This window comes from Bombina bombina, chromosome 2, assembly GCF_027579735.1.
Source record: "Bombina bombina isolate aBomBom1 chromosome 2, aBomBom1.pri, whole genome shotgun sequence".
NCBI lineage: Eukaryota > Metazoa > Chordata > Amphibia > Anura > Bombinatoridae > Bombina > Bombina bombina.
In genome coordinates this window covers 269,759,799-269,783,254 of record NC_069500.1, presented here as the reverse complement: position 1 = coordinate 269,783,254, position 23,456 = coordinate 269,759,799, and the positions used below count along the sequence as shown (strand labels likewise).

The 23,456-nt window shown below is 36.9% G+C and overlaps 1 protein-coding gene and 1 pseudogene across 1 annotated transcript in view; both read right to left on the bottom strand.

Moving 5' to 3' along the window:
* Positions 1-23,456, bottom strand: part of CAMK4 (calcium/calmodulin dependent protein kinase IV) — a 489,303-nt gene that overhangs the window by 36,646 nt on the left and 429,201 nt on the right. The window contains exons 7-8 of the mRNA XM_053701539.1: positions 22,609-22,683; positions 13,345-13,420 (exon numbers count right to left, since the gene is read on the bottom strand). Of these exons, the coding sequence (XP_053557514.1) occupies positions 13,345-13,420; positions 22,609-22,683 (151 nt within the window). The remainder of the gene's footprint in view (positions 1-13,344; positions 13,421-22,608; positions 22,684-23,456) is intronic.
* LOC128648716 (eukaryotic peptide chain release factor GTP-binding subunit ERF3A-like) lies at positions 628-2,515 on the bottom strand (annotated as a pseudogene).

Sequence of the window (23,456 nt, the reverse complement as noted above, 5' to 3'; positions counted from 1 at the left end):
ATACAGTATAATTCCAGTGAAGTGCCATTCCCCAGAATACTGAAGTGTAAAATATACATACATGACAGCCTGATACCAGTTGCTGCTACTGCATTTAAGGCTGAGTTTACATTATATCGGTATGGCAGAATTTTCTCATCAATTCCATTGTCAGAAAATAATAAGCTGCTACATACCTCTTTGCAGATTAATCTGCCCGCTGTCCCCTGATCTGAAGTTTACCTCTCCTCAGCAATATGATCTTAACTACTCCGGCTAAAATCATAGAAAAACTCAGGTAGATTCTTCTTCAAATTCTACCAGAGAAGGAATAACACACTCCGGTGCTATTATAAAATAACAAACTTTTGATTGAAGGTATGAAACTAAGTATAATCACCACAGTCCTCTCACACATCCTATCTATTTGTTGGGTGCAAGAGAATGACTGGTAATGGCAGTTAGGGGAGGAGCTATATAGCAGCTCTGCTGGGTGAATCCTCTTGCACTTCCTGTTGGGGAGGAGTTAATATCCCATAAGCAATGGATGATCCGTGGACTGGATACACTTAACAAGAGAAATAAAATACAAATGTTCAAGGAGGGAAATTCAACAGCAGCATAGCAGAGCTCTCAATATGAGAAGGCTGACTATGTGGACATTTATCTTGGTTGTGAAATTTGTCTTGGGAATAGTTTGCCAAAGAGCAGAAAGTAAAAAGACATGTGTAATAGGCGTCCGTCATATTTCCTCACAGTTTTGTGCAGGGAAGAAAGCTTAATCCTTTTCTGGAACCAATTTCAACACCTTTCCAATTGCAATGGTTTTACCTTCATCTCGCAAGGTAAAGCGCCCCATTTGAGGGAAATCTTTGACTGTTTCAAGGCAGATAGTTCCAGCTGTTCTTAAGCGGGCAATACATACTTGATCTTGTTTCACAAAGCGGGGCCGTGTCTTACTTTTGTCCCCAGTTTTTTTGTCTACCAAGCAAATTAAGGCTGTTATCTCAACTTCTTAAATACAGGTATGAATGTGCAGCACTGCGTTGTAACCGGGGCAAATGATGGACTTCTGGCCAATTATTACAATCTGGGCATCAAATGTGCGTCCAGAGTGACAGATGTTATTTAGGTCACATAGAATAAAGCCTGGCAAAATCTCCTCCTCTTCAAATCCCTTGAGCCGGAGCTTTAGATTCTCTTCTGTCTCAACCTCATCAGATAGGAGTCTGAGAACTTCCACGGTATGCTTGTTTGGCATCATGACAAGCTGCTGTCCTTTGCATATAGAACCAGATTCCAGCTTTCCTAGAATGACTGTCCCCATATCCTTGTACTTATCCACAATTGGCAGCCGAACAGGTACATCAAACGATCTGTTAAAGATTGGCAAGTTGTCCAGATATGGAATAAATGGTAAGCCATTATAACACAGGCAAAAATCCACTGGTTCTTTTAGGTTTGCTCCAGTTAGACCCGGGCATGGCATAAAGTGAATATCTTTTTTGGGGTTGAATCCGACTTTCTTCAAAAAGGGCACAAGTTTTTCTTTACATTCTTCATACCGGTCATTACTCAAGTTCACTGTTGGATCATCCATTTTATTAACAAGAACTATTAAATGTTTTACACCTGCTGTTTTCGCCAACATAGCATGTTCTCGCGTCTGGACACCTTTTTCAAATCCAGTTTCGAATTCGCCTTTCCTTGCAGAGATGACCAGCACTGCCAGGTCAGCTTGAGAAGCGCCACCAATCATGTTTGGAACAAAGCTTTTGTGGCCAGGGGCATCAAGGATAGTGAAGTATTTCTTTTCAGTCTCAAAATAAGCATGGCCGACTTCTACTGTTTTACCCTTATCTCTCTCTTCCTGGTTTCTGTCTAAAGCCCACGATAAGTACCATGTTTCTCTGTTTTTTTCCTTAGCCTCTCTCTCATATTTCTCAAGTGTTGTCTTGTCAACTATACCAGTTAAATACATAATTTGTCCGCCAATGGTGGATTTACCAGCATCAACATGACCGATGAATACTACATTAACATGTTCTTTTTTAGGGGCATCTGGTGGTTCCACAATAGCTTTGGGTATAGGGATTTCCTCCTCTTCCTCCATCATTTCCTGGGCACTTTCTTCAGTGGACCCTCCATCACCACAGAGCCCGCCTCCAGGTTCGGTTTCAGTGGGTTCATCTTTGTGATCCCAGGACTCCTCGGGGGACATCTCAGTCTCACCATTTTCTAAAACAGGTTCGGATACCTCCATGCCAACAGCAACATTGGACCCTTCTGAACACAGAGACTTTTCCTCCTTTGAAGAATTATCAGTTGCATCCTCCTCCTCTGCCTCGTTGGCCGGCACATTGGGCATAAGTAAGGACGGCATAAACTCAGCAGCGTGCACATTTGGAACAAATGGTTTGGCGTTCACGTTGAGCTGGGCCAGAGATGAATTCAGTTGGGCCTCCGGGGTGTCAATGTCCGCTTGGTCCCAGGAATCTGGCGCTGAGACGCTGGGGTCCATTTCCGGGTGTGAGCAGCGGCGACCGACTCAGCACTCACTCAACGGCTCCTCGTGTGTGCCCGCGACGTCGCCCACGTAGCCGGAGACGTAGCGCACGCCGGATCAGGATGCTTATCTTCATATTCTAATTCATTCAGACCACTATCGGTTTCTGAGATTCCCTTTTCTAGATAAGCATTACCACTTTGTGGCTCTTCCATTTGGCCTAACGACAGCTCCAAGAATCTTTTTGGAGGTTCTCGGTGCCCTTCTATCTGTAATCAGAGCGCAGGGTATTGCGTTCCTTATTTGGACGATATCTTGGTACTAGCTCACTCTTTTCATTTAGCAGAATCTCACACGAAACAACTAGTGTGGTTTCTTCAAAGGCATGGTTGGAGGATCAATTTACAAAAGAGTTTCTTGATTCCTTAAACAAGGGTCACCTTTTTAGGTTTCCAGATAGATTCAGTATCCATGACATTAACAGACAAGAGGCAAATTAAATTGGTTTTAGCTTGTCTAAACCTTCAGTCTCGATCATTCCCTTCAGTGGCTATGTGCATGGAAGTTTTAGATCTTATAACTGCAGCATCAGACGTGATCCCCTTTGCTTGTTTTTCATATGAGATCTCTGCAGCTTTTTATGCTGAATTAATGGTGCATGGATTATACTCAGATATCACAACTGATATACTTAAATCCCAACATTCAACTCTCTCTGTCTTAGTGGTTGGACCATCACCGTATTGTTCAAAGGGCCTCTTTTGTTCATCCTTCCTGGACTGTGATTTCAATGGATGCAAGTCTTACTGGTTGGGGAGCTTTCTGGGGGTCTCTGACAGCACAAAGGGTTTGGAAACCTCAAGAGGCGAGGTTACCAATCAATATTTTAGAACTCTGTGCTATCTTCAGAGTTCTTCAGGCTTGGCCTCTATTAAAGAGAGAACTTTTCATTCTTTTTTCAGACAGACAACATCACAACAGTGGCATATGTCAAACATCAGGGAGGGACTCGCAGCTCTTTAACAACGAAAGAAGTATCTTAGATACTTTCTTGGGCAGAGTCCAACTCTTGTCTAATTTCTGCAATTCATATTCCAGGTGTAGACAATTGTTTCTTTTGGCTATCTCTTCTGCTAGAAGAGTTTCTGAGTTGTCGGCTCTCTCTTGTGAGTCTCCTTATCTGATTTTCCATCAAGATAAAGCTGTTTTACGGACTTTGTTTACATTTTTGCCTAAAGATGTGAATTTTAACAACCTTAGTAGGGCAATTGTTGTTCCTTCCTTGTGTCCTAATCATAAGTATTCTCTTGAGAGATCTCTACATTCTTTGGATGTGGTAAGAGCTTTGAAATACTATGTTGATGCTACTAAGGATTTCAGAAAGACTTCTAGTCTATTTGTTATTTTCTATGGTTCTGGTCAGAAAGCCTTTGCCATTTATTTGATTCAAAAGGCTTATTTGGAGGCGGAGCAGTCTCCGCCTCAGAGAATTACAGCTCATTCTACTAGATCAGTTGCCACTTCTTGGGCTTTCAAGAATGAAGCTTCAGTTGATCAGATTTGCAAAGCAGCAATTTGGTCTTCTTTGCATACAGTTACTAAATTTTACTATTTTGATGTATTTTCTTCTTCAGAAGCAGTCTTTGGTAGAAAAGTTCTTCCGGCAGCTGTCTCAGTTTGATTCTTTTGCCTATGATTTGAGTTTTTTGAAATTTTTTAAGATAACTTAATTATTATTTGGATTTAATTTTTCAGAGGAAATAGCTGTTTTTATTTTATCCCTCCCTCTCAAGTGACACTGTGGATTTACACATCTTGGGTATTATATCCCATACGTCACTAGCTCAAGGACTCTTGCCACTTACATGAAAGAAAACATAATTTATGTAAGAACTTACCTGATAAATTCATTTCTTTCATACTGGCAAGAGTCCATGAGACCTACCCTATTTTTTTTGTGGTTATGATTTTTTGTATAAAAAGCACATTATTTTTTCCAGTTCCTCTTTTTGTATTAATTTTTTTTACTCCTTTTTACACCTCACTACTTGGTTATACATTAAACTAAGGTATAAGTGTGGTGGGAGGTGTATTTATAGGCATTTTGAGGTTTAGGAAACTTTGCCCCCTCCTAGTAGGAATGTATATCCCATACGTCACTAGCTCATGGACTCTTGCCACTATGAAAGAAATTAATTTATCAGGTAAGTTCTTACATAAATTATGTTATTTCTTAAAAATGCAGGAACTTTGATAAAAAGAAGAACCACAAAAAAAAAACTTTTCTAATTAGTTTACAACTTTTCTAATGCGCTTAATCAGTTATCTGGATAAAAGCATATACCATGGGATAACTCGCATAAAGATGCTAAGCTAAACAGATACAAAAAAACTGTAATCTTTTTAGTTTACTAAATTATTTGTCTGCTTCTGCTGAATTCACAAATATCTGGCAAGACCAGGAAGTAGACTTTGCTCCCCCATCAGTCTTTTAAATAATGCAATGCATAATAATGAACACCTTACGTTGTACAGGCATCTCTCACACTTGTGCTGTACTTGATTTTTCTCATTTACACTTTTTAATTTCTACATCACTTTCAAGGCTTTTCTGCAAGCTGCACATTTTACTTATTTCCGCAGCCCATAACTTAGGAGTGCCAAAAAGCCCATGATGCAGAAATATATAATATGGGGACACTGCACTCATGTTTTTAATTTGTTTAAATAAAAAATAAAGTATTATTTTTTAATGGATGCTCTTGTACTTAATAAACCTACATTATTTGCAAGTCTTGTCCCCAGTGGCCAGTACTGGCTGTAGAACATGACATTTTCAAAGGTGTAAATAATCCAGTATTTGCAAGGCAGTAGCACGGTCACTGCACTCTTATTACTTATTACTTATTATCTACTCCAGAATTGTTATTGTTTAGAAAGATAGATAATCCCTTCATTACCCATTCTCCAGTTTTGCAAAACCAACACTATTATATTAATACACTTTTTACCTCTGTTATTACCTTGTATCTGAGCTTCTGCAGGCTGCCCCCTTATTTCAGTTCTTTTGAGAGACTTGCATTTTAGCCAATCAGTGCTGACTCCTAGGTAAGTCCACTGGTGTGAGCACAATGTTATCTATATGGCACATGTGAACTAACACCCTCTAGCTGTGAAAAACTGTCAAAATTCATTCAGATAAGAAGTGGCCTTCAAGAGCTTAGAAATTAGGTTAGGTTTGAACTAAGAATGCAAAGAGAACAAAGCAAATTTGATGATAAAAGTAAATTGGAAAGTTGTTTAAAACTACATGCCCTATCTAAATCATGAAAGTTTAATTCTGACTAGACTGTCCCTTTAAGTGTTGCACTCTAGTGTAATACAACAATTAACAGTTGATGTAGACCACTATTATTGATATTATAGCGGAGAGATTACATGAAGAACGCACTTTTGAGCACCATGAGCTTTGCACTTAGGAGATATCCGATATGAATATTACTGTTCACCCCCACAGAAGTCTATTATATGCAGGAGATGTTAGCGTGTCCTAGACTATCGCTCGAACGATAAAAAAATATCTTTGGACTTGTAATATGAATATAGAAACACTATTGATTGTGGTCTAGCAATGTTAACACACAGTAGGGCTAATTATTTTGTTCTCCACTTGTAATCTAGGCTTTTATGAATTAAGATTTAGCATTAAAAATTACCAACATTAATTATTTGATATCCACGATTTCTAGCTTGCAATGAAAAATTAATTTTGGGACATTTGAAAGGAAATAAATCTGCCTTTGATGATTTACTATTGTTATTTAATGTTGCAATTTCATGACAATAATATATGCAATCCAATACATATCAGCAAAGTAAGCAATTATGATTCAGTGACGTATGAATCAATTTTAGATTTAATTTTTTTTTCCATGGTAACATTATAATCAAAAATGTCAAACAGTGCAGTCTTATGGGATTGTTTTTGTCATAAAAATGCAGAAGTTAAGTCTTGATGCTTTGTTTAGCTACAGTAATTACATCCCCTATTGTTTTGTCAGAGTAATAAACCCAGCTGCAAAAGAGGTTACCAGAGGAACCGACAAAAAATCCTGATTGTGTTCAATTGTTTCAAGGACTGAAATGTACCACTCTAAGAAGAATTGTCTTATTTTGTAAGTTTCATGACTATTAAAGTTCACAAAAATGGTATAATACATAGGTATTATAGTGCATAAGAAACAATACAATATATGGTGATACAAAATACGGTGCTTCATATAGAAACGTATTATAGACTTTATAAATATCTATATCATTGGTTCAGTCCATTTACTACATATATTTGTACAAAAGAAAGATATTTCACAATAAAGTATATGGAGCATTTCTGTATATTAGATATGATAAGGTGTGCCAATACAATATGGACAAGATTACAAGTGGAGTGCTAATGATAGCATAGGCAGCAATATCACTGGACTGCGCTAAAAAAAGAGCTCAAATTGATTTTACAAGTCCATGGTAAAACAGATTTACCAGAGAAGGGTTAGAGCGCTAGCATACCTTAAAGGGACACTAAACCCCCAAAAAATTATTTCATGATTCAAATAGAGAATACAATTTTAATCAACATTCCAATTAACTTCTATTTTCTAATTCGCTTCATTCTTTAAATATGCTTTATTGAAGAAATAGCAATGCATATGGGTGAGCCAATCACACGAAGCATCTATGTGCAGCAACCAATCAGCAGCTACTGATCCTATCTAGATATGCTTTTCAGCAAAGTATATCAAGAGAATGAAGCAAATTAGATAATATAAGTAAATTAGAAAGTTGTTTAAAATGGCATTCTCTTTCTAAATCATGAAAGAAAAAATATGGGTTTCATGTTCCTTTAAGTGAGCCCTATACTTTCTTATAGAGATCGCGACTGTGCTAAATATCGCTGATATTAAAAGTAGAAATTTATGGCTTGTTCTCAAGTGCAAGCCAAAATAGAACTAGAAGAATTAGCGAGACCTGAAGTAAAATGTAAGGGGTAAAACAAAAGTTTCACAAAACACATATAAAACATTAAAATAAAGTATTACACGGAGGGCAGAGCCTACTCCTAAAGCGGCAAGACGCGTCTTAGTGAAGCTCCAGGAGAACTTCAGATTTTCATTAAAATTCCTTGCAATAAACCTATAGTTTTTCATCCTACTGAAATAACTATTGTGCTAAAAGTGAATAAATCCTAAGAGCGGATGTTCTGATCGTGTTTTTGCCTATGCTCTTGGGGATAGCTGCGTGGCAGACTTTTTCACAGGCCTGGAGGACATCTTGCTGTCTGTAGCGCTTGAACCAGGGGTTAACCACAAGAACCAAGTCCTATGTAAGGTGACCAACGCAGATCTGGGGCTGCCGTACAAAATCCCCCCCCCCAACTCCGGGGTTACGATATCCTGCAATCGGATAATTAATCTGCTACAAGTGGGAGACTAAAAAGACAATCACATCGAAACAAGATGGACCCTGTTGCCATTATGGAGGTGCAGAAACTCAAAGAAACATTGATAAGGCTGTTAGAGGAACATTTTGCAAAGCTCCACCGACTGATCAACGGATGTTTTGACAAAGATTGTGCCTTACCTGAACAGGAACACGCTGAACTCCCTGTTCCCCAACAAAATATATGACAAGTTGCTGATAAGGAAATCCCGGTTGTGAAGCCTATTGCCCTGAGAGATACACGCTGCGAGATCAAGTGTGATGCTGTCATATCGCAAAAGACGTATTCCACGGCTGTACCTGATGCTTCTCCTACACCAAGAGTTATGGGGGGGGGGTGCACAATTTACAGCCGATTCCTACCTCACAGCGATCACTCTCTGAAGCTGATAAGGGAGAAACTCTGAAGAAGGATATAACCCAGACCGACCTCCCTAACTTGGAGCTGCAGAGGAGCATATTGGAACCCCTTACTACTAGCATAGGGAATTATGTTACATTCTCTACTGACTGTGGATTTGCGTTCAAGTGGTTGGAAGAAAACTCTCAGCTGGATCGACTTGTTGGCCAAAACGACAAACATGTGTGGAGAGATGCTGCCAGACCATGTGAGAGGAGTATAGACAATCCTGAGACCCAGCCGTTGGTGGACCCGCATATGAAAGAACTGGTATCGCAATCGCATGAGTTTAGGAGATTCCAACATACTGGTGATTGCTCTAGACTGCAGAACACATTGCTTAGAATTGGCATCGGGTGAATCGCCACAGCCGCCCGCTGTTTTATTAGTTACAGTCACCAACCTGCTATATATCCTAAGCCTTTGTATGAAGGATGGCAAACCTGAGTTGTCAAGGACATGAGAGTTATGACGTATTCATATATGCCGGAATCACTGTATAACAAACAGGACTAAACTAACCTGTGCACTATTTTAATAGCTAAGTTTTGTATTTACTGCCCTCAGGAATGTTTGTAATTTCCGCTAAGCAAAGAGAAAAGGAGGGACATTCCGGCTGCATGTGTAAAATAGGAGTTGGATAAATTACACATTGTCATCTATTTAAAGTGGCTGGATGAGCTACCCAATAATACATAGTTTATTTTATTGTTTCTTTTTCCACAGTCCTGTCCTTACGCAATACTGGAATTGGCTTAGACAGTGTAATAGCTAAAAACTATGTATAGAGTACCATATTCAGTGCAGAAACCTGCTCAGCGTTAATGAAGGATCGGTTGAAAATGTAACCCGGAGGTACTGAGCTAGGTATGGTAATTCTGGAATCCAACAAATGAGAAGTAGATAACTGTTACTGAAAAACTCCATGCTCAAAACCTTTTGTGTTTGCATAACTGCAATATTTTAGCAGTCCACACAAGTCACATTACTTACCCTAAATCTAGAGTGAGAAGAAAGATCCGTTGTTTAGTTTGTACAGATATCTCCTAATATTCTTGCTGTTGTAATTTGATCTTACTATACACTTAACTTATGTCTCTGCTTTTTAGGAATACATAAATACATTGCTGTTGTCAATTCACAGTTTATATGTTGGTCAACCTCTTCATTCAGATAATTTATTCCCATTCAGAATAAGTTTACAACTTTAATGGATACCTTCAAATCTATCTAGCACAAAGTTTCCTGCCAGCCAAGTGTGTGGGATGTATAACTTTTAGTTCCCCCTTAATGTTAGCTCTAATAATTGGCATATTTTCACTGGACTAAAGCACCTGTACCAGAACCTCTGGAACCTGGTGTCTACTTTAGCCTCATATTTATTGGGTTTCTGTTTGTTCAAGCAGATATGACAATTACAGGTTTGTGATTTTAAAAGCGGTTCCATATTCCCCAACCTTTTCTTCATACTTTATTAACTTACTATGGGTACTAGGACATCAATAGTCGTAAGGTCTATGTTTTACTATAGAGAAGCCTTATTTAGATTTATTATTTGTATGCTCCTAGAGGTAACTAAGGATGTTTAATCATTTAAAGGACCCTCCTGAGTTGCAAGACTTATTCAGTTGATTTATATATGTTACTAGTAGTTTGAGTTTTTGACTGCGTTAAATAAGAATGAACTAGATATTCGCATTCTAGCTCATGTTTGTTATACTTTTCTAATATTATCTTTCTCATTATACAAGGTTGTTAAACTACTTGTTCTTATTATATATAAAATCTTGTTTTTTCACATTACCAAGCCCAAAAGTGGCTATAGACCAAGCTAACTTGCCTCTATTTAAAAAACTCACTGCAGCATACAAGTCCAAAAGTGGCCTATTAATACATTAGGAGGTATATATTAATATAAAAAGAGAGGTTTCAATTATATCTGCCTATTTATTATTAGATTGAAGTTATAAGTATGTGTCATTGTTATGTTATGAGAATTGTACTTTTGTATTTTTTAAATCATGGCAAAATCCATCTGCTTTGTTATTGTTCTATTTTAAAACCTCAATAAAAGAAATGTAAGTATTACACTAATATATACATAAATAAACATATACATTCATGACCAAAAATATTGGCACCCCTGCATTTCTGTCAGAGACTGCACCACCAGAAAATTGTTGCAATTACAAATGTTTAGGCATTCTCATGTTTATTTCTTTTGTTTGTATTGGTATGACACAAAAAAGTGGAGAAAAAAAATGCCAAATCTGACACATTCCACGCAAAACTACAAAAATGGACTGGACAAAATTAGTGGCACTGTATGTGTGTGTCTATCTATTTGTATGTGTATGTATACATGTGTATAGTATATGTATAAGTATGTTTATGTACACAGATAAACACATATATCTACATATATAGAAATATATATACTTTTTATCCCTTCTCAGTCAAATACCTTGCAATATGCAATATAATTGTTAAAAAAAATGAATGTTTTTATGTTTTTTTAATAGAAAGACTTGAAACTCCTATAGTCTTCATTTAGAAAAAAATGTTTATTTTTATTTTGAAATATATATTTCTTTATATAGCTGTATATACAATTAATGTATATCTATCAATCAATCGATCTATCTATCTATATCTGTGTATATTCATATAGATATCTAAGTATAGATATATATTTTATAAAATAGATACAGATATACTGTATACAGAAATATATACCATATTTTAAAATAAGAACATTTTCTTCTAAGTGAAGAACACACTGTAGGTATTTAAAGTCTTCCTAACGCACCTTCAATTTTAGCACAGTTGTCCAAGCATATATATATAAAATAGCAGAGGATCTGTACTCGCTGGATTTCAACAAATTCAGTGCTTTATTGGTTACGTTCCGAGTAACAAAACTCCCCTTCCTCAGACCTCTCTCTCTCTCCCTCCCTCCTCCTTCTCTCTCTGGGCGTGATTACATATGCGGCGCAGGCTTCAGCGTAACTGCTGAAGCCCGCACCGCCCGTAATTTCACCTCGCACATCGGAGAATCACATATACGGCACCGGCAGTTCATAAAGTGCAGTAAGTCGGATAAGCTAGCGATGTCCAGAAATTAGCATAAATACAAATTCTAGAGTCGCCGGTGACTTACGGAACGTTAGAAACTGCTGGCGCCTAAGAAAATAAAAAAAAATGTAAATTCTCCCGTAAAAGTCTAACCCGCCTCCCAAAAATAAACTCGACATGTAAAAACCCCTATATCCGCAATCCCCCCACATCGCAACTAATAATAAATGTATTAACCCCTAAACCGACAACCCACCACAATGCAATATGCCTAATTAAACTATTAACCCCTAATCCGACATTCACCCACATCGCGATCTACCTAATAAAAGTATTAACCCCTAAATCCGCCAACTCCAACATCACAAACTACCTAATAAATGTATTAACCCCTAATCCACCATTCACCCACATCGCAAAGTCCCTATTAAAACTATTAACCCCTATTCTGTCATTAACCCACATCGCAAAGTACCTATTAAAACTATTTACCCCTAATCCGCCATAAATCTATTAACCCCTAATCCGCCAAACCCACACAATGCAATAATCCTAATAAAACTATTAACGCCTAAACCGCTAAACCCACACAACGCAAATAACTAATTAAATTACTAAGCCCCCTAGCCTAACACCCCCTAACCTAACACCCCCTAACCTAACACCCCCTAAATTAACCCCAATTACCTAAATTAAAAAATACTAAGTTACAATTAAAACAAAAAAGCTAACATTACTAAAATTAATTTAATCTAAGATTACAAAAATAAAAAATTCTAACATTACATAAAATAATTACCCAAATTATAAAAAATAAATAAAATAAACCTTATCCCTATGAAAATAAAAAAGTCCCACCAAATAAAAGCATCCCCTAATCTAATGCTAAACTACCAATAGCCCTTAAAAGGGCCTTTTGTAGGGCATTGTCCTAAGTTCTTTTACCTTAAAAAATACTAAGCCCCCTCTCTAACAGTAAAACCCCCCACCCACCAAACCCCCAAAATAAAAAACCTAACACTAAAAAATCCTAAACTACTCATTGCCCCTAAAGGGGCTTTTGAATTGGCATTCAGCTCTTTCTAAAAAGGCCCTAATCTAAAAAAAAACGAACCCCACAAAAATTAAAAAAAAGACTAAGTCTAACCCCCAGATAGGTACTCACGGTTCCTGAAGTCCGGCGGTGAAGTCTTCTTCCAAGTGGCGATATCTTCTATCTTCTTCCAGGAACAAGTCGGCATGGAGCAGAGGGCGGGACTGAAGACCGGCGACGGCGCAACTGAAGACTGGCCACCGCTGAGCCATGGAGCGTGGAGATCCTCCTCGTATGATCACCGCTGCACACTGAGGATTTAATTCAAGGTACGTATTTAAATATGGGGTACCTTGAATTCCTATTGGCTGATTTGAATCTTCGAATTCAAATCAGCCAATAGGATGAGAGCTACTGAAATCCTATTGGCTGTTTAAATCAGCCAATAGGATGAGAGATACTGAAATACTATTGGCTGTTCAAATCAACAATATCTTATGTCATTAAGGTTTTATTTACATGTCATAATACAGCTTATACATTCAACCTAAAGGTGGTTTATATCATTTTTATTACTTTTGTATACATAGTACCCTCAGAAACCTGGTACAGTACTGTAATCAGAAAGGTTGTTTTAAAAATGATTTAAGAAACCAATGACACAGACAGAGAAGATTGTGACTTACAGATGTGGAAAAAATATTAATTTTTATTTAAAATAAAAAAAAAAATATATATATATATATATATATATATATTAAATAGCTTGGATTTTAAAATAAGTTTGGATTTTGGAATTTCAGATTTAGGGATTTGTACCGGTAGCATGTAAACAATTTAGTGGTTCTTACTCACAGTATATAAGTGATTATACCAACAGACCACATGTCCACTTCTGGTCCATAGGCACATCCCCTAAGTATTTCAGGAGCTGAAATGTAAAATTGATAAAAACAAACAAACAATGTATTGTTATTTCTTTGGCACATTTATTGAAATATACAGTAGCGGTGATTTGTTGTAAACATATACATTTATGCAGACATCAAGCTGGACAGCTGGGCAGGTTTTATAATAATGGATGCTTTCCATTGCCAATAAGCCCTTGGCAGATGAGATTATGTGAAATTTGGAGGCGCCATATGGGCTAACATTGTTTCTCTTAGCCACTATGTTATGTCTTCTCCGTCGTCACACCAATACTTGTTTTATTATCAGTGGTTTTTTATCTGGGTTTACTTGTTCTTAGTTTCATTTTGTTCCATAATAAAAAAACAACATTTCCTTTGCTGTCCCTTTACATGATACATGCCCTGTTGAGATGGCTGTATTCATTCTAAATAAATGTTGTGTGTTTGCCAAATTCCTTCATTTTTTTGCAAACAATTTTAAAGAAACATGGGATCATTTTCCTAGCATATACAGTATATGAAAGACCTGCTCGTTAAATTTAAAATACAACTATCAGGAAGTGCTTTTTTGTGCCCTGGGACTCTGCAGTTCACTTAGTTTCTGGGACAACTAACAGAGAGAAAAGCTGGTTTATTCGGTACAGGAACATCAGGTTTAAAAAAAAGCTGTGGAATAGAAAACAGTGTCATATCCCATTAAATCTCCTTCAACTTAATGCTACTATTCAAAGTTGATGCCCAAACACTTTAATGTAATTCTATGTGTATAAAAAAATAATATTCAAATGTTACATTTGTGCAGGCCACGTGAGCTTTGAAATGAATTATTTAGCACTAAGGCCTTAATATATAAAGTACAAAGAAATATACACGATGCTGCTTTTGAGACTTTGCAGAGTCTAGTCTGCTATCTGCAATGTAAGAAGCAGTGGTCATCCAACCGCTGCTTCTTAGCCTCAGAGGTGGAGGTTGTGTACATAAAGCAATCAGAATGCATTCATTCAAGATGATTGACAGGCCCTGGGCGTGAGAGCAGAAGGTCCTTGGGCAATGGTTTATTCAGGCAGTGGGCATACAGAAAACGCTGCCAATTCATCACAAAGGCAGATGAATTGGTTTTGACCTTTAATACATGGGGGCCCGAAATATTTGAATGTCAAGGAAACATTGTTCTACCTTTAGTTGTTAAAAAAAAAGTATATACAGTATATGCTCCTTAATCTGCAATGAGTATATCACCTTTACTGCTTTAATTAAATATCTTTCATTTTTAGCTATTTTGTTTTCTTCAAAACAATAATGAAATTCTGGAGTTAACATTAAATGTCCAAAATATTTATTTTAAGTCATTTTCTTTCAGTATTATGTCGCTTAAAATATGCTCCATTTATTATTTGTGCTTAATGCACTACAGGGAATATCTTTTAACCCTTATGTTGCCAGAAAGGTCTGCAACACACAGGCAGGCAAGGGTTTAAAATGTAGCTGTGCAAAATATACTCTAATTAACTCTGGGGAAATTTTAAACAGGTAAAAAGCATTGTAGATATTGTGTATTTTTATGTAACAAAGCCATCCCTTTGCTCAGTAGGGAAGATCTGTTTTATTTAACAGATAATGAAATATTAAATTAGTGTGAACTTAACAAAATTATGCATGCGTCTGGTTGACAGGAACATATAATACAAGCCAGTAAACAGATATATTCCACTCTGCCACTGCCTCACTGCTTACAAAACAATATCTGTTTTGTCATAAGTTAGACACAGAATAAATATAAGTAATGCACTTAAGAGATTTGTGTTGTATAAATAATATTAATAATATTATTGTTATAGCATTTTCTAACTGTAGAAAAACAACACATACATATTCAATGGCAATCTAATAAACACTGAATAATAAAACCTTCCAAACAATTAAAGGGACATTGAACCCAAATGTTTTCTTTCATGATTCGGATAGAGCATGAAATTTTAAGCAACTTTCTTATTTATTCCTATTATCAAATTTTCTTCATTCTCTTGGTATCTTTATTTGAAATGCAAGAATGTAAGTTTAGATGCCGGCCCATTTTTGGTGAACAACCTGGGTTGTTCTTGCTGATTGGAGTCCTGAACCAAAAAAAAAGCTTAGATGCCTTCTTTTTCAAATAAAGACAACGAAACATTTTTGATGATAGGGGTAAATTAGAAAGTTGCTTAAAATTGCATACTCTATCTGAACCACAAAAGAAAAAAATTGGGTTCAGTGTCCCTTTAATTAATGTAGCACCTTTTTCCTAACTATATTTCTGATTTTCCTTTAACACATATAGCTTTTTTGTTATATACAATATCATTTTGTATAAACAAACATTTCTTTATTGCATTCAGAGTTTTTAAAATATTTTTGCAGCTCTGTGCAATGTGTGTTTTTTTTTAATAAGAAGTAAAATAAGATGTACATTAATAATCTTTAATATTAATATTTTTTCAAAGAACATTTTTCATTTGAAGCCAAAAATATATTCATTTAAACCATCAGGTAGACATTGAAAGGCTCATGCACATCTTAAGACAAATTTGAGTATTGATATAAAGTATCTTGAGTAACAGGGCAGGATTTAACAAGCAGTGGATGCTGCTGAATCCGCCCGAAGTTTCCGACTCGCCGGAAACTGAAGTTAAGAAGCAGTGGTCGTGACAAGGCAGACTGCAATCATCCAGATCAAATCAGGATAATTGACACCCCCTGCTAGCGGCCGCAAATGTGCAGGGAGCGGCATTGCACAAGCATTTTACAAGAAATGCTTGTGCAATGTTAAATGCCGACAGCGTAAGATGTCGGCATTTAGCGATGCCGGGCAGACGTCCACCCGACACTTGATAAATTGGCCCCTTAGACTTTTACAGAGAGTTATCTAATTCCCATCATTTTTTCACTTGCCCTATATATATATATATATATATATATATATATATATATATATATATATATACAGTATATAGACCACATATACAATGAGAAATAATTAAAGTAATATTTTTGTTTTCTCTCCTTTTTCTACTTCAAGGATTATAATCATTATTATTATTATTATTATGAATAATAATTTGATATATGCTCTTTCTTGAAATAATTATAAGGTGTTTTTATGCTTATATACAATTGTTTTGTATTTTTATGTTCTGTTGCTAATTTAATTGATGAATCATGTTTATTGGTGGAAAGAAACTTCATATGTAATGTTGTGGAGTCTATGATAGCTCTGATAAAGCACAGTTAGGCAAGTAACGTTTCAGCTGTTTCTTTACATATGAATGCTGTGTCATTACTGACTTTTAAATGTTATAATTCATTTGACTTTTTATGTGCTTCTTCTCTTGGATTGCTTATACTGTATAAGTCTCTTAGACATTAAAAAGGTTTGTGCACATCTTAAAGGGACACTAAACCCCAAATTTTTCTTTCATGAATCAGGTAGATAATACAATTTTAAATAACGTTCCAATTTACTTCTATTATCTAATTTGTTTCATTCTTTAGATATCCTTTGTTTAAGAAATAGCAATATACATGGGTGAACCAATCACACGAGAAATCTATGTGCAACCACCAATCAGCAGCTACTGAGCCTATCTAGATATGCTTTTCAGCAAATAATATAAAGAAAATGAAGCAAATTAGATAATAGACGTAAATTAGAAAGTTGTTTAAAATTGTATGCTCTTTCTAAATCATGAAAGAAAAATTTTGCGTTTCATGTCCCTTTAAAAAGATAAGTGATGCATCCAAAGTTAAGCAGGGAACTCCCTCATTAATAGCCCACTTGATGAATCATGCTTGCAACATGTTTGCTGTTAAATAATCATTGTCCTATCTCCTATTCAAGGTACTTCTGATAGCTGCATCATAGCAACAATATTTAAAGGCACACTAAACCCAATTTTTTTCTTTCACGATTCAGATAGAGCATGCAATTTTAAGCAACTTTCTAATCTACTCCTATTATCAATTTTTCTTCATTCTCTTGCTATCTTTATATAAAAAGCAGGAATGTGATACATAGGAGCTGACCCATTTTTGGTTGAGAACCTGGGTTATGCTTGCTTATTGGAGGGTAAATGTAAACTTCCAACAAGCAAGCGCTATCCATGGTGCTGAACCTCAAATGGGCTGGATGCTAAGATTTACATTCCTGCTTTTAAAATAAAGATAGCAAGAGAACGAAGAAAAAAATGATAATAGGAGTAAATTAGAAAGTTGCTTAAAGGACCAGTCAATACAGTAGATTTGCATAATCAACAAATGGAAGATAACAAGACAATGCAATAACACTTAGTCTGAACTTCAAATGAGTAGTAGATTTTTTTCTGAGAATTTTAAAAGTTATGCCTTTTTCCACTCCCCCTGTACTATGTGACATCAGCCAATCACAAATGCATACACGTACCATGTGACAGCCATCAGCCATTCACAAATGCATACACACTTATTCTTGCACATGCTCAGTAGGAGCTGGTGACTCAAACAGTTTAAATATAAAAAGACTGTGCACATTTAGTTAATGGAAGTTAATTGGAAAGTTGTTTAAAATAGCATGCTCTATCTGAATAATGAAAGCTTAATTTTGATTCAGTGTCCCTTTAAAATGTCATGCTATATCTGAATCATGAAAGAAAAAAATTGGGTTTAGTGTCCCTTTAATGGGATTGTCAATTTCAGGGATTGATCCAGTTGTCAACAGAAAATGAAAAAGGAATTGAAAGGCACCTTTTTTAATGTAATATTTTGTGCTCACATGGCCCAGTATTGGGAAGGAGCTATATTGTACTTGTAGCTATTGACCAAACCACCATCTGGGAACTACAATTTTCTACATCCAGTACTATTATAGGAGAGGCAGAGTGTGCTAAGAGGGGGGAGAGAACTTAGTGAACATTGGTACAAGATAAAAGTGCAAGGTGTGGACAATGGATCTTTGGAGCTGTTTAGTTGAGGAGGATAACAGCAGCCCCCACTGCAAGAACTTCCATCCACGATGTTACACCTAATACATAATCCCTGAATGCAAACACCCTCTATGAACACCTAAACCCTCCAAATAAAAATAAAAGGACCTTACTACTGATTTACCCTAATATTAATACTGATTACCAAGCCTTGTAAAGTATAAAAGAATATTTGATAAAGAATGGAAAATAATTATCCTTTTAGGACACTAACGGCTAGATTTAGAGTTTTGTCGGTAAGGACCCGCGTAGCTAACGCCGGCTTTTTTCTGGCCGCATCATAAAAATAACTCTGGTATTGAGAGACCACATAAAGGCTGCATTAGGCTCCAAAAAAGGAGCGTAGAGCATATTTAACGCAGCTTCAACTCTCGATACCAGAGTTGCTTACGCAAGCGGCCAGCCTCAAAAACGTGCTCGTGCACGATTCCCCCATAAAAAACAATGGGGCTGTTTAAGCTGAAAAAAAAACTAACACCTGCAAAAAAGCCGCGTTCAGCTCCTAACGCAGCCCCATTGTTTGCTATGGGTAAACACTTCCTACGTCTGCACCTAACACCCTAACATGTACCCCGAGTGTAAACACCCCTAACCTTACACTTATTAACCCCTAATCTGCCGCCCCCGCTATCGCTGACCCCTGCATATTATTATTAACCCCTAATCTGCCGCTCCGTAAACCGCCGCTACTTACATTATCCCTATGTACCCCTAATCTGCTGCCCTAACATCGCCGACCCCTATATTATATTTATTAACCCCTAATCTGCCCCCCACAACGTCGCCTCCACCTGCCTACACTTATTAACCCCTAATCTGCCAAGCGGACCTGAGCGCTACTATAATAAAGTTATTAACCCCTAATCCGCCTCACTAACCCTATAATAAATAGTATTAACCCCTAATCTGCCCTCCCTAACATCGCCGACACCTAACTTCAATTATTAACCCCTAATCTGACGACTTGAGCTCACCGCTATTCTAATAAATGTATTAACCCCTAAAGCTAAGTCTAACCCTAACACTAACACCCCCCTAACTTAAATATAATTTAAATCTAACGAAATAAATTAACTCTTATTAAATAAATTATTCCTATTTAAAGCTAAATACTTACCTGTAAAATAAACCCTAATATAGCTACAATATAAATTATAATTATATTATAGCTATTTTAGGATTAATATTTATTTTACAGGTAACTTTGTATTTATTTTAACCAGGTACAATAGCTATTAAATAGTTAAGAACTATTTAATAGCTAAAATAGTTACAATAATTACAAATTCACCTGTAAAATAAATCCTAACCTAAGTTACAATTAAACCTAACACTATACTATCATTAAATTAATTAAATAAAATACCTACAATTACCTACAATTAAACCTAACACTACACTATCAATACATTAATTAAATACAATACCTACAAATAACTACAATGAAATAAACTAACTAAAGTACAAAAAATAAAAAAGAACTAAGTTACAAAAAATATTTACAAACATAAGAAAAATATTACAACAATTTTAAACTAATTACACCTACTCTAAGCCCCCTAATAAAATAACAAAGCCCCCCAAAATAAAAAAAATGCCCTACCCTATTCTAGATTACTAAAGTTCAAAGCTCTTTTACCTTATTAGCCCTGAACAGGGCCCTTTGCGGGGCATGCCCCAAGAAGTTCAGCTCTTTTGCCTGTAAAAAAAAACATACAATACCCCCCCCCAACATTACAACCCACCACCCACATACCCCTAATCTAACCCAAACCCCTCTTAAATAAACCTAACACTAAGCCCCTGAAGATCTCCCTACCTTGTCTTCACCTCACCGGGTTCAGCGATCGGTCCAGAAGAGCTCCTCCGATGTCCTGATCCAAGCCCAAGCGGGGGGCTGAAGAGGTCCATGATCCGGCTGAAGTCTTCATCCAAGCGGGGCAGCCAATCGGATTGAACTTGATTCTGATTGGCTGATTCCATCAGCCAATCAGAATATTCCTACCTTAATTCCGATTGGCTGATAGAATCCTATCAGCCAATCGGAATTCGAGGGACGCCATCTTGGATGACGTCATTTAAAGGAACCGTCATTCGTCGTTCAGTCGTCGGCCAGGATGGACGTTCTCCGTCGGAGGTCTTCAGGCTGCTGCCGCTCCGCTCCGGATGGATGACTATAGAAGATCCCGCTTGGATGAAGACTTCAATCGGATGGAAGACCTCTTCTGCCCCGCTTGGATGAAGACTTCAGCCGGATCATGGACCTCTTCAGCCCCCCGCTTGGGCTTGGATCAGGACATGGGAGGAGCTCTTCTGGATCGATCGGTGAACCTGGTATGGTGAAGATAAGGTAGGAAGATCTTCAGGGGCTTAGTGTTAGGTTTATTTAAGGGGGGTTTGGGTTAGATTAGGGGTATGTGGGTGGTGGGTTGTAATGTTGGGGGGGGGGTATTGTATGTTTTTTTTTACAGGCAAAAGAGCTGAACTTCTTGGGGCATGCCCCGCAAAGGGCCCTGTTCAGGGCTGGTAAGGTAAAAGAGCTTTGAACTTTAGTAATCTAGAATAGGGTAGGGCATTTTTTTATTTTGGGGGTCTTTGTTATTTTATTAGGGGGCTTAGAGTAGGTGTAATTAGTTTAAAATTGTAATATTTTTCTTATATTAGTAAATATTTTTTTATTTTTTGTAACTTAGTTCTTTTTTATTTTTTGTACTTTAGTTAGTTTATTTCATTGTAGTTATTTGTAGGTATTTTATGTAATTAATTTATTGATAGTGTAGTGTTAGGTTTAATTGTAACTTAGGTTATGATTTATTTTACAGGTAAATTTGTAATTATTTTAACTATTTTAGCTATTAAATAGTTCTTAACTATTTAATAGCTATTGTACCTGGTTAAAATAAATACAAAGTTACCTGTAAAATAAATATTAATCCTAAAATAGCTATAATATAATTATAATTTATATTGTAGCTATATTAGGATTTATTTTACAGGTAAGTATTTAGCTTTAAATAGGAATAATTTATTTAATAAGAGTTAATTAATTTCGTTAGATTAAAAATATATTTAAGTTAGGGGGTGTTAGTGTTAGGGTTAGACTTAGCTTTAGGGGTTAATAAATTTATTAGAATAGCAGTGAGCTCCAGTCGGCAGATTAGGGATTAATGTTTGAAGTTAGGTGTCGGCGATGTTAGGGAGGGCAGATTAGGGGTTAATACTATTTATTATAGGGTTAGTGAGGCAGATTAGGGGTTAATAACTTTATTATAGTAGCGGTGCGGTCCGCTCGGCAGATTAGGGGTTAATAAGTGTAGGCAGGTGGAGGCGACGTTGAGGGGGGCAGATTAGGGGTTAATAAATATAATATAGGGGTCGGCGGTGTTAGGGGCAGCAGATTAGGGGTACATAAGTATAACGTAGGTGGCGGCGCTTTGCGGTCAGCAGATTAGGGGTTAATTATTGTAGGTAGCTGGCTGCGACGTTGTGGGGGGCAGGTTAGGGGTTAATAAATATAATATAGGGGTCGGCGGTGTTAGGGGCAGCAGATTAGGGGTACATAAGTATAACGTAGGTGGCGGTCGGCAGATTAGGGGTTAAAAAAATTTAATCGAGTGGCGGCGATGTGGGAGGGCCTCGGTTTAGGGGTACATAGGTAGTTTATGGGTGTTAGTGTACTTTAGAGTACAGTAGTTAAGAGCTTTATGAACCAGCGTTAGCCCAGAAAGCTCTTAACTACTGACTTTTTTCCTGCGGCTGGAGTTTTGTCGTTAGATGTCTAACGCTCACTTCAGACACGACTCTAAATACCGGAGTTAGAAAAATCCCATTGAAAAGATAGGATACGCAATTGACGTAAGGGGATCTGCGGTATGGAAAAGTCGCGGCTGAAAAGTGAGCGTTAGACCTTTTTTTTAATGACTCCAAATACCGGAGGTAGCCTAAAACCAGCGTTAGGAGCCTCTAACACTGGTTTTCACGGCTACCGCCCAACTCTAAATCTAGGCCATAGACTCTAGATATTCCCATGCCACCATGAAAACTAATTATAAATTGCTATACAATAATACAATATAAAGAAATTCCTGATGTAGTCTTACGTGATGCTTTAAATTCTCTACCATGAGATAAAAATATAGGACTAAAGGAAAACAATAATAAAAAATAAAAATCATAATAAAAACAAAATGATTGTAAATAATGTTTGTACTTACCACAATACCCCGGAGTTCCGCATACTGTCTTCATTGTAACTTGATCATCCACAATTTTTGAAAGACCAAAATCAGCTAAAAATTTGAGTTGAAATGTATTATTTAATCTTCAAACAATACCTTAAAGGGACATTAAATACCTTGTAATTACAAGACATTTCTGTTGTGTTGCTATAGAATAACATCAGTCAGCTATAAACATTTTTTAAAACAAATTAACATCCCTTTTAACGCATTATTTCTCAATAGCCAAACTTCATCCACATTTTGCTTTATTTGGCTAGAATATTTGGGCTTTAGTTTTGCAAACAACAAGGCTAACCACTGCCATAAAGGGATTAATCACAATCTATTGGCTATTGCCTCCCAAATTTTTATTTTTGGTTATTGGCTTAATTGGGAGCCGAGTTTGAGTGATTACAATACTCTGAGGCCAATTTATTAAAGGTCTTGCGGACCTGATCCAACAATGCGGATCAGGTCCGCAAGACCTCGCTGAATGCGGAGAGAAATACGCTCTCCATATTCAGCATTGCACCAGCAGCTCACAAGAGCTGCTGGTGCCACGCCGCCCCCTGCAGACTCGCGGCCAATGGGCCGCCAGCAGGGAGGTGTCAATTAACCTGATCGTACTCGATCGGGTTGAATTGTGGCAATTCCGGACAGGGTAATGGAGCAGCGGTCTTTAAACCGCTGCTTCATAACTGCTGTTTCTGGTGAGTCTAAAGACTCGCCAGAAACGCGGCCCTTCAAGCTCCATTCGAAGCTTGATAGATAGGCCTCTATATCATATAGTTTGTTAAAAACCCACCACTGTGACACGTTTTCAATAGAAAAGCTCCTGAAAA